This window comes from Amphibalanus amphitrite, unplaced genomic scaffold (genome assembly GCF_019059575.1).
Source record: "Amphibalanus amphitrite isolate SeventyFive unplaced genomic scaffold, NRLGWU_Aamphi_draft 000352F_arrow, whole genome shotgun sequence".
Taxonomy (NCBI): Eukaryota; Metazoa; Arthropoda; class Thecostraca; order Balanomorpha; family Balanidae; genus Amphibalanus; species Amphibalanus amphitrite.
The window spans coordinates 185626-200941 of NW_024881846.1; the positions used below are offsets into that span (position 1 = coordinate 185626).

The window sequence follows — 15316 nt, forward strand, 5'->3', positions numbered from 1 at the left end:
CCTTTTCTGGTATCAAAATGATATTAACAGGGTCTGATAGGCAATTGATAAGGCTTTGATTTTTAATAATAAAATTAAATTGAAGTGACCTTGAAATGCATTTGACCTTGAATTAAAACAGAAAAATTTAAATAGCAAAAAACACGTCACCTTCGATTTGGGTAATTTTTGCATATTATGTCCGTCACAATGTTCCTAACCATCTGTGAAAAAATTGGAGTGGGCCATTCATAACTTTCGCGGCAAACGCCGTTTTCATGCATCAACATCACGCAACCGCGCGTGACCTTGAAAGACAGAGTCAAGACATGCTTGCTTGTGTACACTTTCTGAAATGAATGATTGCTGATTAGTGATATCCCAAACTCCGCGAGAATGGAAATGCATAGTCATCGTAGTTAAGCATTCACGTTTTATAGTAAAAGTGCCTCAGGCAAACGGTATTTTGCGGTGAATTTTGAGCCGTGTGGAAATGCATCATGAAGTAAATTCAACGAAAACATTATCACGCAACGATATCTTCACGTCTTTTGATCTTCACTATACGAAAGAACATAATTATTTTTATATATGGGGAATTTCTAGTTAATCCAATAATAAATATGGCAGTTAGAGGCCTGCTAAGAGTAACATGTCGCCGGCTGAGGCGGGCTCGGCTGATGCGGGAAATGCAGCAATCACAATTTTGTGTTTACACGTTCATATTTCAATTGTTTACCAACCGATTTTCAAAATTCTTTCACCATAAGATTGCCTGTACATTTCTTAGTCTTCTCACAAAATTTGACGCGAATCGAACGTAATCAGCGGTAGGGAGCGCGATGTAAAGACGGAACCGTTTCGTTCCGTCCCGGCACAGTCTACAATTCAGGCGGCGCGTAGCGGTCGGCGCCGGCTGCCGAGTCGCCGCGTTGCTGCGGCGACAGGATTTTCACTTTACACCGCTATTACTAGAACAGTTGTGAACCGATTTTCTTATTGCTTGCACGATGAGATGTCCAATTCAATTCTTGACAGGAAGCCATAATTAATTTCGCATTAATCTTATGAGATATTGGCGAAAAACAGGAGGGGTGGGCGAAATTCGTTCTTCCCCCTCCACTGCGCGTGCTAACATACGTTTGCATATGTGCAATTTTCTTCAAAATTTATGAATGGCCCACTCTAATTTTTTTCACAGGTTGTTAAGAATATGGTAGGCAATAAAATATATGAAAATGAGCCAAATCGAAGGTGACGTGTTTTTTGCTATTTCAATATTTGTGCTTAAGAACAGAGTTAAGCAAATTTCAAGGTCATATATTTAAGTAGGTGCAATTCTAAACAAATGCTTAAGAAATTACCTAAACAGTAAGGCTTATTTCATTCAAATCAAACAAGTACAACCAAAGTTATGGTCGTTCAAAAATATAAAGATGCAACATTTTGTAAAAATTTGATGCCCTATATTTAGAAGACCTGTGGTCAGAATGTGCAAAAAACATCAATGTAATGTCCAGGGCCACACAGGAACTCGCTCACAAATTTATAATGAAATCGCTGATGGTAAGGTGCAAAACAGCCGATTTTTGTTCGATTTGACGTGGAATGCCCCGTAAGTGAGAGGTCATCGATATTTCGTAGTGGGCCTGTCGAGCACGGCACGGCCTCAGGGGAGCGTGACATTGTAATTCATTAGTACAGGGTGAGAACTCCTCATCCTTCAACAAGAGACTCATAAAGAGCGGATGGGAACTGATTCGGTTTTACAGGGAGCACAGTGACACACGGACACACATCAAAGACGGAAAGGGGTAAAATGAAGAGCCAAAAAAGGAAGAGTCTTGCAAATCTAGCGCGGACACACATCCGGACGCAGACACGGTCCGTGCAGAGACGTCGACAAGGGCATGAAGCAAAGACACACGCTAATGGCCATTGCCGTCCACACATGAACAGATGGGAACAGAAATTCCCCCACACACGGACACGGACACACGAACACGGACACGGACACACGAACATGGACACACGGACACAGACACACGGACACGGACACGGAGACACAAGGACACGCACACACGAACATGGCAGGGGAGGACCGACCCGTTCCGCTATGTGGCCAGTGCCGAACATGACAGGACACTCAGCGGTAGTTCCGCTATGCGGGCAGTGCGGGACAGGACAGTCAGCCTGGTTCCGCTATGCGCCCGGAATGCGGGGCGGCCACCGTTCCGGGCGGTGGAGCTCGGCCAGCTGACTACCCCCCCATCCCCCCTCCCCCCCCCCGGCACACCTGGTCGGAGGGATACGCCCCGGGGCGCAAACCACACCAGCTGGCGGCGCGCACTGATTGATAGGGAGGCTCATTCGGTGTACCGATTCCGAACAATGACCCCTGACATCGGAATCAGTGTGTGGTTTACTTCACGGCTTGTAAGCGACGCGGATCGATCCGTTACTTATTACGGAGCGAGCGAAGCGAGCGTAGTCTTTCCTTAGATTAACGGAAATTTCTGAGTATGAGCGGCCGGCCGGCCGGCCGTGGTCACGCTTTTGCGAGGCTTATATCTCAGCAACCACTTGACCGATTTACACGCGGTAATTTTTGTAGGGTAGCTTCATTCCCTCTACCAAGTATTGGACTATTCCCGATGCATGTGGGTGACCCCTTATGCACGTGCCACGTACAAAACGAAGAGGTGTCATTTTTGTAATTGTTGCAATATCTCGGTAACTACTTGGCCGATGGCGCTGAAAGTTGGCATGTAGGTAGGCACCTACTAGGCAATGCATATCCATGTGCCAGAGTTGGGGTGCTGCTGCACGTGCGCACGTGCAGGGGTCGTTTCCAGATCTCGAGAACGGCTCGACCGATTGCGCTCAAATTTGGTACACAGTTAGGGACCGGTTAGTAGGGTGCCGTGCGAAAGTCAGTTGGGACCCATTTTGCACGTGCGCACGTGCAGGGTGCCGCTTCCAGATCTCGAGAACGGCTGGGCCGATTGTGCTCAAATTTGGCACATCGCTAGAGACCGGTTAGTAGGGTGCCGTGAACAAGTCAGTTGGAGGTACCCCTTGCAATTTCGCACGTGCAAGGCCCACCCTCTCGCTCGCTCCGTTAGTCGCCCCTCAAGGCGTTATACTGGTTATATGCAGGTGGTATGATTCCATTGTTACGGAGCGAGCGAAGCGAGCGTTATTACGGAGCGAGCGAAGCGAGCGTAGTCTTTCCTTAGATTAACGGAAATTTCTGAGTATGAGCGGCCGGCCGGCCGGCCGGCCGGCCGTGGTCACGCTTTTGTGAGGCTTATATCTCAGCAACCACTTGACCGATTTACACGCGGTAATTTTTGTAGGGTAGCTTCATTCCTTCTACCAAGTATTGGACTATTCCTGATGCATGTGGGTGACCCCTTATGCACGTGCCACATGCAAAACGAAGAGATGTCCGTTTTGTAGTTGTTGCAATATCTCGGTAACTACTTGGCCGATTGCGCTGAAAGTTGGCATGTAGGTAGGCACCCACTAGGCACTGCATATCCATGTGCCAGAATTGGGGCGCTGCTGCACGTGCGCACGTGCAGGGGTCGTTTCCAGATCTCGAGAACGGCTCGACCGATTGCGCTCAAATTTGGTACACAGATAGGGACCGGTTAGTAGGGTGCCGTGCACAAGTCAGCTGGGACCCACTCTGCACGTGCGCACGTGCAGGGTGCCGCTTCCAGATCTCGAGAACGGCTGGGCCGGTTGTGCCCAAATTTGGCACATCGCTAGAGACCGGTTAGTAGGGTACCGTGCACAAGTCAGTTGGAGGTACCCCTCGCAATTTCGCACGTGCAAGGCCCACCCTGTCGCTCGCTCCGTTAGTCGCCCCAAAAGGCGTTATACTGGTAGTCTTTCCTTAGATTAACGGAAATTTCTGAGTATGAGCGGCCGGCCGGCCGGCCGTGGTCACGCTTTTGCGAGGCTTATATCTCAGCAACCACTTGACCGATTTACACGCGGTAATTTTTGTAGGGTAGCTTCATTCCTTCTACCAAGTATTGGACTATTGCCGATGCATGTGGGTGACCCCTTATGCACGTGCCACGTGCAAAACGAAGAGGTGTCACTTTTGTAATTGTTGCAATATCTCGGTAACTACTTGGCCGATTGCGCTGAAAGTTGGCATGTAGGTAGGCACCCACTAGGCAATGCATATCCATGTGCCAGAGTTGGGGTGCTGCTGCACGTGCGCACGTGCAGGGGTCGATTCCAAATCTCGAGAACGGCTGGACCGATGGCGCTCAAATTTGGCACATGGTTAGGGACCGGTTAGTAGGGTGCCGTGCAAAAGTCAGTTGGGACCCATTTTGCACGTGCGCACGTGCAGGGTGCCGATTCCAGATCTCGAGAACGGCTGGGCCGATTGTGCTCAAATTTGGCACATCGCTAGAGACCGGTTAGTAGGGTGCCGTGCACAAGTCAGCTGGAGGTACCCCCTCGAAATTTCGCACGTGCAAGGCTCACCCTCTCGCTCGCTCCGTTAGTCGCCCATAAGGCGTTATACTGGTGTATTGTAATGGCTCACTGATCGGTATAAGGTTCCTCCTCACTGATCGGGTGATTGATATACGTTGGAGTGAAATTAGCAGTTTCGTAAAATAGGGGCTCAGGCAAACACACACATAGCTGATGCCATGCCGACGAGGGCTACGACATCAAACGCGCATTATTACAACATAATGACCTCTGACTAAGAGGCGGCATCACGCCGAGGGTTTTGTCCATATCAATCAGAGCGATATTGTTATAATCTGGCGAGTGGCGGGATTAGCCCACCTCATCAGTTTGATAGCGCAGGGCTCGCTTTAATGACGGATGCTAATCAAAATAACGATGAACGAACGCTAATGAAGGCGTTCCATTTTAGCCAGGGGACATAAATAAGCCTCTAAGTCTAAACAATATCAGATTAGCGATCAGATTTCGGGTTTGGGTACATAACAGACCGGCAATGATTTTCTATCCATTTAAGTGAGATAAAAAGTTATAATTGGAAGGGTGCTACGAAAACTAATGTTACAGCCGTTTGCTCACTCGATTTCGCAGTTTGCGTCAGCAGTACGATGCATTTGTTCGCAATGTTCAGAAAACATTTAAGTCATGACTGATCTGACTTCTGAGTCAATAGTCTCAACAGTCGAATGTTCTCCAACGCTCAAATAATTTTCAGCAGCCTTAGAAATCTAACCATGCTTTGCAGCTATGGCCAGCGCAGAACACACCAACACGAGAATAGCATCTAAGTTGACAGTTGACATTTCCACGTGACAGTGAATTGTGACAGAAGTCAGGCTGCTGCTTGATAGGGGCAGCTGGTGTGACAAATTGCTCTCATCCCAAACATGGGCAGCATACGGACAACTATTGACATCAAGATGCAAAGCTCAGGCAGGCTTGGTGGTCAGTCTTACATACAAGAGCGTGGAACGAGCATGGATTTCAGCTCCCCTCAACGCTGACAACATCTCGAAAGTGTCCTGCTCCGCCAGTGATCTTTGTAACAATCTGAGAGTGGAGCTAGGAAACCTGGAGCCTTACGTGGTCGTGATTATCTGCGTGGCTTTGGCCAATCCCAGCACTCACCTGTCGCGGCGATCGTCACAAGTTGGTGACGGTGACGGCGCGCACGGCCTGCTCGCGGGTCAGCTGCTGCTCCGCCAGGTCCAGCAGCTCCTGGGTCACCTGGCTCGTGTCCAGCAGCACGCTGGAGCACCGCGAGCGCACGCTGTCCTTGCTGCGCACGCTGCCGGCGTCGCTGTTCTCCTTGTCGTTGGTGGGCGGCGCGGCCGGCGGGACTGCTGGGGGCGCCGCGGGCGCCCCGTGGAGCGCCCCGTGCGCCCCGGGGGGCGCCGCGTGCCCTGCCGTGCTGCCGTTGTCGTGCACCAGCTGCGGGTTGTCCCAGATGCCGCTGCGCCGCTTGTCGCGCTGCTTGTAGCGGCCCGAGCGCGAGATGGAGACGCGTCGCTCCATGTTGCGGCCATCGCCCTGCTGGCGCCCGTCGGCGTCCTCCGGCTCAGCGGAGACGGCCGGAGTCGGGGCCGACTTGTCCCGACGACCCATGATGCTGCGCAGAACCTTCGCCATGTCGACCTCTGAGAGGGACGTCAGAGAAAGGTCAAAGCCAGGTCAGCGCGGGGAGGACAAGGCAGGATGGGAGGAAAACGATGGAAGCTGGTTGGTGGTCGCTGAAAGACCACATGCAAGGCCACCAGCGCAGGCAGGTGTTTCGAAGAGCTTTACTGAGAAGTGGGCGACGGAAAGATACAGCAATGCGCTACGTGATGCCAGGTTGTTGTTCAGATATGACGTCATGCTGCCTACCCTTTGGTTGATAGAAAGATATGGGCAAGGGCTTAGGAATAGGACGAGGAGGATTGACAAGGTAAGTCGGGTATTGGAGCATCGATGATAGCGTGACGCCTCTTATAGTGATAAAAGACCAGGGAACATGTTAATAAATGAGTTACTCTTCAAGATGCTGTTAATTCGCCAGCACACTTTGTCATCCCACCCAAAGTTCATCTGACCCCATGCTTTGGGATGGAGCCTATCAGGTCAGTCGCCCACCATCAGACACAAGATATGACAGGAAAGCCATAAAAAACGTGATTTATCTCGGAGCGGCAAAACCGACCTATCGAGGCCATTACATCACACATCAATACCGGGCTGTTTGGCCATAATACTCGAGCATGTTACATCTTGAAATAACACAAGTAAAACTGGGCGATGGAGAATGAAAATATAACAGAGAATAGTCCTTTCTTTCTCAGATAGGTAGGTAAACTTCACAAATGGCGAGACAAGGAGACCTCATACAGTTGAATATCATTTTAGGCATATACGAGTAGTTATGGCTAGTGAGAAGTGATATAATCAAATGTAATTAAATTCAGTGACAACTGACATTAGTTATTTTGCATAGATAATTAATTAAAAATGGTGACTGTTAGCATATCCATCTTATAGGTATGTATGTACATATATGATTATTCTGATGCATCAAAGGCATCATCATGTAGGTGCCAGCTGGCTATTCTATTTACGGCATATATGCGGTATTGCATGCTGCCTATATTTATGAAAACATGCCCAATAAAAGAGGCACGGCACTTAAACTGCCATTTGAACAGGGCAATAAGAGTCTTAAGTGCATCACTAGTACAATGAAATGCATTGTGGATCGATAATTGATATCGCCCCTGCCAGTTCTACAGAGCCATCCGTGGCCTATTCATGCACATGAGAGGCGATACTGCAGCTTGAAGCCGGTCTCGCTGATAGCACGGGCCACTAGTGTTTACAGACAGCAGTCGTACTGACCACTAAGGCTTCTGCCGCTGATCGTGACACGGGACCGATCCATGTCGCGGACAGCCGACCTGTTCGAGCCGCATCTGAGGAGCCTGTCAATTGCGACGGCTGATAATGGGTCAGGACGTTTGAGCGCAACACTCCATTTGAGCGGATGAATTTTACAGTTGTAGTTTGGTGTGTTTTAGGCCTAATTTTCTCTGCTATAGAGCAAATTAGAGCGCGTAAAGCATGCCATCAGATTATTTCATTTTTTATTGGCGGGCAATTACAATGCAACATTTAATCATTTTAATTTTTTTAAGAAAAAAAAAATTAAGAGAAGCTGACCTTCAGTCGGCCAATATGTCGCTCATGCAGTTCCATGCCTCTTAAAGGGAGATAATGACCTTTTTCCACAAAATCTGAGTTAGGATCATTTTCTGACAAAACACAACAAGTTATAATGTAAATTAAAACCATTTTGCTCAATGCGGTACCTTGCCGCAAATATCTCAACTTGAAGTCACGTTAGCGGGGAGCGCTGAAAATGACCGTTGAATAAGTACTTACATCACTTTTTGGTACTTGCATGTAATTTTGTAAAATGAGCGTATTCCTTACATTTGATCTTCATCACATCTAGTTAGTTAATGGTCGTCTATAGTGCCTTCAAAAGATATTCATGGTTTGGGGGTGGTTTATGTCTAAATTTACGCAACTATTTTTCCTGTTCATCATCTGAGGCCATATGCTGCTATTTTAGTAGCAACGACTCAATTTTGAATCGGTCCCGCCGACTGCACAATAAAAGAAGATAGATACAACACTTTTGCGACATCACTGAAAAACTTATGCAGTACTGTTATCAAAATTCTCATAACACCGTTCGACAAACCTGAAGTCTTTTTGAAATAAATATGCTTGTATTTTTCGCTTCAGGCTCTGAGGCCAAAATAATGAATTTCGTAGTCGCAATCGCAAGATTTGGCTGCGTTTCTGGCGCATGCCGTTCATTTGTGGCGCAAAATAATACTTGGAAACAAAGAAGAGTAGGCACTATGTACGAATCTAATTAATTCTAAACCGAATTAACTCTAATTCAAATTAGAATCCTTACAACCAAGCAACGACAAGGCGATAACATAAACAAAAACCCAAGCGTCGCTGTTTGAAACAAAAGCGCCATATACTGCGACTTTTTTATAGAGAAGGACAAGAAGGACAACGCATTTCGGTGGGTGTTACAAGTACTGCAAGTACTGCTTCTTTTTTGCAAAAATAAAAACCTTTTTCACATACGAAAATGTGCTAGGAAATTTTCATATTTTATAGAAACTACAGTAGAAATAGTATAGATGTCGAGTGATTTTTATTAAAGAAAAAAGAAAGCTCATTATCTCCCTTTAAAGGGACCCTCCCACCTTAACATTAGTTTTGAGTTGAGATAGCCAAATTGGTGGCCATGGCCTGAAAATACCGGTTTGGGCATTCACAACTTCGAAAAATGCTTTAATTCGGAGATATGGAATTTCAAACTTGCAGTTTTCGGATTCTAAGGGGCTAATGCATTGGTATGCCCCCTTAGAATTTGTGACGTCAGCGGAGATCTAACGATTTTTAAATCTTTTGCTAAAACGTTTGGCAGCACGCGGTGGTATATGCTGCTTTGCGCGCAACAAATGCCGCACTTTCAAATAAAGTCGCTAGGAACAGCGGAGATCCCAAAAAGTAAACAAAAGTAAAAGTCCAATATCTTGAAAACCGGTGAATATTTTTCGATGAAATTTGGTAGATATTCCTTTTTTCTCTTTCTGAACCGAGCGACATCACTTTCATGCCAATTCATTAACTTTTTTGAAGGTGGGAGGGTCCCTTTAAGCAAGCGCACATGCAGATAGAGACGTCGGAATATCAAACCAGTCGCAAAAAATCGCCCAGCGCACCATGGGACCATGGACTCGGGCGAAGGTCGGAGATAGCCTCGCGCAAAAACGCTCTCAGTCATCGCCCGTTTGATGAAGGCTGGGTGACGATGAAGTGGGTGGTGGTATAGGCAATAGGAAGGTGATGAAGAATGGTGGTATTGAAACTAGTAGAGCACTGCACCGAATTTTCGCTGTTTACATTTCCCGGAAGCCGAACACCTAAGTCTACTCAGTTGACTTTACGGAGTGATATAAGGATAAAGATGGGTAGGACTGGAGTCGAAAGCACGTGACCATCCGCAGGTGGAAAATGAAGGAAGCCTTTTCCACAGAACTACCCAACTGCCCAGCCCATCCTGTCAGACGCAGCATGGGGTAGCCGTACATAGGTACTATGGTTGTCGCCAACGACGACAGCCAAAACAAACACTCGTTTTTATGGTTGTCGGCCTTTTACCGACCGTCACAAAAGGTCAATCAGACAGGGCCAGATACACCTCGCGGGGTTAGACAATATCTGGAACACACCACTCCAGCAAAATATCTCCGGTGGTCCTGAGATTTTAAGACAAACTCGCGGGCTCGGCAGATGCACCAGTTCGCGTCGGCGGCCCTGTATCGCCACTCCTTCCCTCCCGGCACCCCTATACTCGCCTGTGTATGACCTACGCGCAGTAGCCGTCTGCAGTCGGCGCTCTGAGACCTCTCCCTCTGGTATAGAGTCTCGGTCGGCGTCGGTGACCCGTGGAGCCAATAGCCGGAAGCGCACTGACCCGGGCGCGGCGATAGGCTCACTGACACTGGCCGCGGCCGCGGGCCGGCCTGGTAGTCGCTACCAGACATCTAATCCTTATCGCAGCCGCCGCGGCGCGAGCCGGCGCGACGACCCGCCCCGAAAAAAATCGCCAGAAACCTGCTCAGCAACGTCACAGGTGTGCGGATTTGTCGTAAAATCAGACGGAAACGATGAATGGCTTTGCCCATTCCAACAGAAAATCACATACGGCGATGAGCGGGCTAGCTATTTGCTCAATGATCAATGGGGAATATTTGTTTCTGGTCCCTAAAAAGCTGTTTCTGGCACCTAATTGCTGATCAGCCCCAAAATGCTTATTCGACCCTAATATCTGAATCTGACACCTAATTGCTTCCACACAGCCTAAAGTTGCCAGATCGTCTAGTTGAACTCCGTATTTGCTGTTTGCTGATTCAGCACCAAAACCAAAACTTCCAGCACCTACAGGGTGTCCCATAAGTTCCTTCTCACCTAAATTTTTCTTTTAGAGGCTCTCTTATTTAAAGCCACGCTTAATTTATTTTGTAACTGAGCTTTTGGGGTTGCCATGGCAACTGTGAATGTGCTCCACGGTAACTAATTCGTCTAGACAAAATATTTTTTGCCAGAGAGTTCACTTCCTGTGGAGACGGCTTACGCCACAACATAGAGGTCTCCGACACGGGAACGTCTCGGTATTTAGTCCACACTGGGCCATTCACGACGGTTGAGGGTGATTGAGGCCATCCAGTATGTAGCCAATGTCTGTCGCTAACTGGACGCACAGTCAACAAGTGACGCCGATGATTTGTCGGGAGTCAATCGCTGCAAGTTTACGCTCTTTTTTGTCAGCTTTCACGAGTGAGCCATGTGGCCAAAACTGTGTGGCGCCAAAATGGCCGTCAAAAAGGTCTTAGCGTTAGAAAGTTGGTAAACAGGCTTTTCAGGATGCATTACCAGCTGTCTAAGAGTATCATTTCGGGGTACCTAACTCAAGGTGACTTAAGCTCTACTTACCGGAGGGCTCAAAACAGTCAAAAACGTCTTAAAATGGCCAAACATGTGTTTCGTTATGCCTGAGGCTAAAAAACTGAAGGGCCGATGACATCAATGTGGTCATCTGGACTACCTAGTCCGTGCTCGAGATAAACCACCGGTGCAAACCCCAAATCGGTCCCATATGGGCGACGTAAAAGGCTTTTTTGTCATCCCGCTTTATTCCTATGCAAAAGGCCAGGGTCACGGTAATGTGGGGTAATATGCGTCCAGACGCTGATGCACAATGCGATTGATACTCCAGAAACAGTCTTGGGACGCAGAATGCTTCTCCAAGAAGATCTAGTAGGAGTTTCAGCTTTCTAGCTTAACTCGAACCGCAAGTATGACCACATCTTTTTAGGAGAAAATGGCATCCGGGAGGTCGTAGGCTCATCTTCAAGCACGACAGTGCATCAGTGCACAGGTCAAGCAAAGCTTAGAAGCAGTGCCAGGAGACTGTGATAGGCGTGTGTGGTAAGATCACATCCCAGCCAACTCATCGGATCCAAATTTCATAAAAATGTGTTGGGAATATAGAAATCGAGGCTCGTCGAAGCGAAGCGGTGTTTCAGCATTGAGGAGCTCACGGCGCATGCCAAGTCAGTCTGGGCTAACTTCAAGCCTGCTATGCTGCCAAACATGCCAGTTGGCATGTCGCAGCATGTATTCATGTGTTTGCCTATGAAATGGGGAGCACATTGAGGGGTTATAAACATATCAAAACGCAATGTACTCTGTTTTACATGCAAATATAAGGTGAGAACGAACTTATGGGACACCCTGTATTTTATTCCACGTTTGCCTACCTAATTCGCGTAATCTTCCTGATTTTATGTATCCTAACAAACATGAACGTTGCATTCGGTGATGTCAAGTGCCATTTTCGCCAGTGGAGATAATGATTAATGCCATTTCTAGCCAAAAGAGAATCACTAGCCAGCTATGGTGCAGCATAGCAAGACGCTCCTATACCAGCCCGCTATGTAGAGACTAGAGATTATTGCACCCTCAGCCATTTTAACGTGAAAAGTTTGGATCCGTCACTTCCAGCCAGGCTCTCAGGTCATAAACTGGAGTAAAGCAAAATGTAAACTCTGAACAGACATGCCACGCAACCGGCCCTCTTTTCAATATTATTAGTTTTCTGCAATCATCGTCTGACTCCATCTCGATCAAACGCAGCATCCGGTTTCTACAGGGGCGTTTGACTTACCGGCCACACAATAACCAAAAACAAAATCAAAGCTTCATGCACACAAATGACATAAGTAAGAAACGGATGAAAAAGGCACAACCACGGCACAACTCTGCGCGGCAAACAACGGACAATGTCCCACGCAAGATCCCGCGTTTCTTCAGCGGCCTTGAACGGAATGAAAACAATACATTTCTTTTTTGGAGCTATTTGATGACGTCAAAAAATACAATACCCGTTTTAATGGTCAAAATCGAGACAATTACTCACAAAAATGTTTCCCTTTAAGCATTACAAATAAACGCTTTTAAATATTTGAATGGCATTGTTTTTTTTCAAACAAATCAATATTATTTGCTTACTTAAACGTCATATACAATGCTGAGATCACTACGGGGCTGTCTTAGAGTGTAGCTGCACTGGCAACCTTTAGACTAGACTCCAGGGGTCATTATACCAGAACAACATGATTCTACCAGCCAGTAGTTCATTTTTCTACTAGATTGGTGCTACGCTCAGCATTTAGGTGCCATATTCAGAAAAAAGAGTAAGGCGTACCGATGAATAGGTGCCAGAAACAGCTAATTAAGGTCATTTTCCATGATTGGTGCTGGTATCCTCCAAATAGGTGCTGAGGACCAATTTTGGGGCGAGTCAGCTTTTAGGTGCCAGAAATAGCTTTTCTGGGACGCAATTAAATGGCGTCCATGATCAATTATGTTTTACCACCGGGCTCAAACGAAACACTTCATGCATTATTGCATTATCCTCAGCTGCATCCTGTCCTAGCGATTATTAACACAATGGCAGTCGTGTTGCTAGTGGAGCTATGGTGGTGGTGGTGGTGGTGGTGGTGGTGGTAGTGGTGGTGGTGGTGGTGGTGGTAGTGGTGGTGTGTGTGTGTGTGGGGGGGGGGGGCTTTTTATTAAATGACCAAGTCGACATGAAACGAGTCTATTTCTCTTTTAAAATCAAGTCAGCTTCTTACTTTCAAATAAATTTAATTTTCATATTCAAGTATTTGATAAGTTCAAATTTCATTATTTGAAAGATCTACCTCCGTTATGAGTTAACCCTCGCACGACCAGGGCATTTCTCATAACACGAACGACCAGGGGGGGGGGTTGTTACGACCCCCCCTGGCGTTTCGAAACGGAAGGTCGTAGAGCTTAGCGGAAAAAACCAACGGATTGCTCTCAACGAGATCTCGCGATTAGTGGTATATTTTTTGGTCCTAGGTCAACATTTGACCTACTTATGACCGGTCAAAGGTCAAATTTTCCGAAAAAATCAAACCTTTTCAACTTTCCGCGGCGATTGCGGCAAAACGGTGGGAGATATCGACTTGAAACCTTCACTATCGTGTTCCTTGATCAATTCTCTATCGTTTGGTATGTATTTCGTTTCCCTAGCTCTAAAAATGACGCGTTGGGAGCGCCGGAAGTCGGCAAGGTCACAGTCGGCGGCAGAAAGTTGAAAAATCAAAATTTAAATTTTTGAAATCTGATTGTATTTTTGGATTTGGGAGGTCCATTTGCTCCCTATAGAAGCTAATATTGCTGCATATTCCCATTGAGGTGACAAGAATTAGCAAAATAGTGGTTCGGGCGCTTTTCAAAAATAGTACCGGACGCTGTTCCTCTTGTGACGTCATAGCTCCGTGACCTGACCTGACCCGGTCAATTTTCTTGCACCACACGATAGCCAATGCTTGCCCCAACATTAGGGTGTTTCACATTTTCAAAGTGCCATATTGCGAGTCATATCGATGTTCCCCTCAAATGTCATCTGCTCACAAGTTTCTGTGTAAAATTTCACTTCATTCTGATGATGTTTAGAGGTCGCACATTTCTGCGACTTTTCATCTCTGATTTTGTTTCTGGCCGTAACATGAGTAGTCTTCCTGCGAACTGATTTGGTTGAGAAAGCCAGGCAGTGGCGGCGGAATAGGGGGTGCAGCTGCACCCCCATCGAAAAACATGGGGGTGCAAACATATCTTTTTTGCACCCCCAAAATCCATACAAGGGGCCCGTCGCACCATCTAATACATTTTCTCCTGAAAACCAGTGATCGGGAAACGAACACTGATGTGGAATCATCCGGGGTGTCTATTTATGGTCAGGAGCGCCCCATGCTAGTCGGGGCCTCCACACCGGCTAGAAGTGTCCCGAGCCGCGTTTGGTGCTCCACACGGCATCTGAGGGCCCCCACGATGGCCTCAGAGGGCCCTTTTATGACGATCTCTGAGGGCTCCCACCTGAGGGCTTTGTCCCCTGGGGCCCTACAACGGCCACTAAGGGCCCTCGTGACGACCGCTGAGGGTCCCACAGAGACTCCAGGGGCCCCACTGGCCCCTGAGGGCCCCTATGACGGTCTCTGAGGGCCCTCGTGACGGCCCTAGACCCAACTCAAGTCTGAGGGCCCATTTGGCTTCAGGCGGCCCAGCGACGGCCTCTGAGGGCCCCAACACAACCAGGCTGCGGGGGCTATGCTGGCATCTGAGGGCTCTGCAACGGTCTATTGAGGGCGGCAGGGCCCTAACAACGATGGCCTGCGAGTCGTGGAACTCAACCGGAAGGCGCTGCCCAAGCGCACCAAGGAAGGATGTGCCCCCTTCTCTGTGTAACGAGTTTTGGTGACAAAAGTGTGCGACCCCTAAATATACTTAAATTTGGGTTTCAAGCATATCAATCGATTCAGTTTTACGGGTAGAGTTGGGGCAAAGTCGATATGGCTGAGTTTTGAACCAACATTATTTTACCATAGTGTAATGAAACACCCTACCCAACATGCATGGGAAGTTTCATCATGATCCATCAAACAATGTGGGTATCACCGGCAGAAAACCTAGGGATTCGGCGCACACGTTTGGTAACTGTCGGCCGGAGGCTGTACCTCTTATGACGTCATAACTCCGTGACCTGACATGACCCGATCAATTTTTTTCGGCAAAAGATGCGCAAAGGTTGCCCCAGAGGGTATTGAAAATTTCAGCCCGCTACGACAAGCCGTTTAGCGTGCACTTCGAAAAAACCTCAGGGGGGGGGGGGTTGATACAA

At 47.6% G+C, this 15316-nt stretch overlaps 1 protein-coding gene across 2 annotated transcripts in view; it reads right to left on the reverse strand.

Moving 5' to 3' along the window:
- LOC122389274 overlaps positions 1–15316 on the reverse strand; it is a 34154-nt gene that overhangs the window by 13712 nt on the left and 5126 nt on the right. The window contains exons 1-2 of one of the 2 annotated variants that reach the window (XM_043381150.1): positions 9903–10262; positions 5611–6119 (exon numbers count right to left, since the gene is read on the reverse strand). In XM_043381150.1, the coding sequence (XP_043237085.1) occupies positions 5626–6111 (486 nt within the window). In that variant the 5' untranslated portion in view covers positions 6112–6119; positions 9903–10262 and the 3' untranslated portion in view covers positions 5611–5625. Of the gene's footprint in view, positions 1–5610; positions 6120–9902; positions 10263–15316 lie in introns of those variants that run through there. The other variant, XM_043381149.1, reaches the window with a different exon arrangement.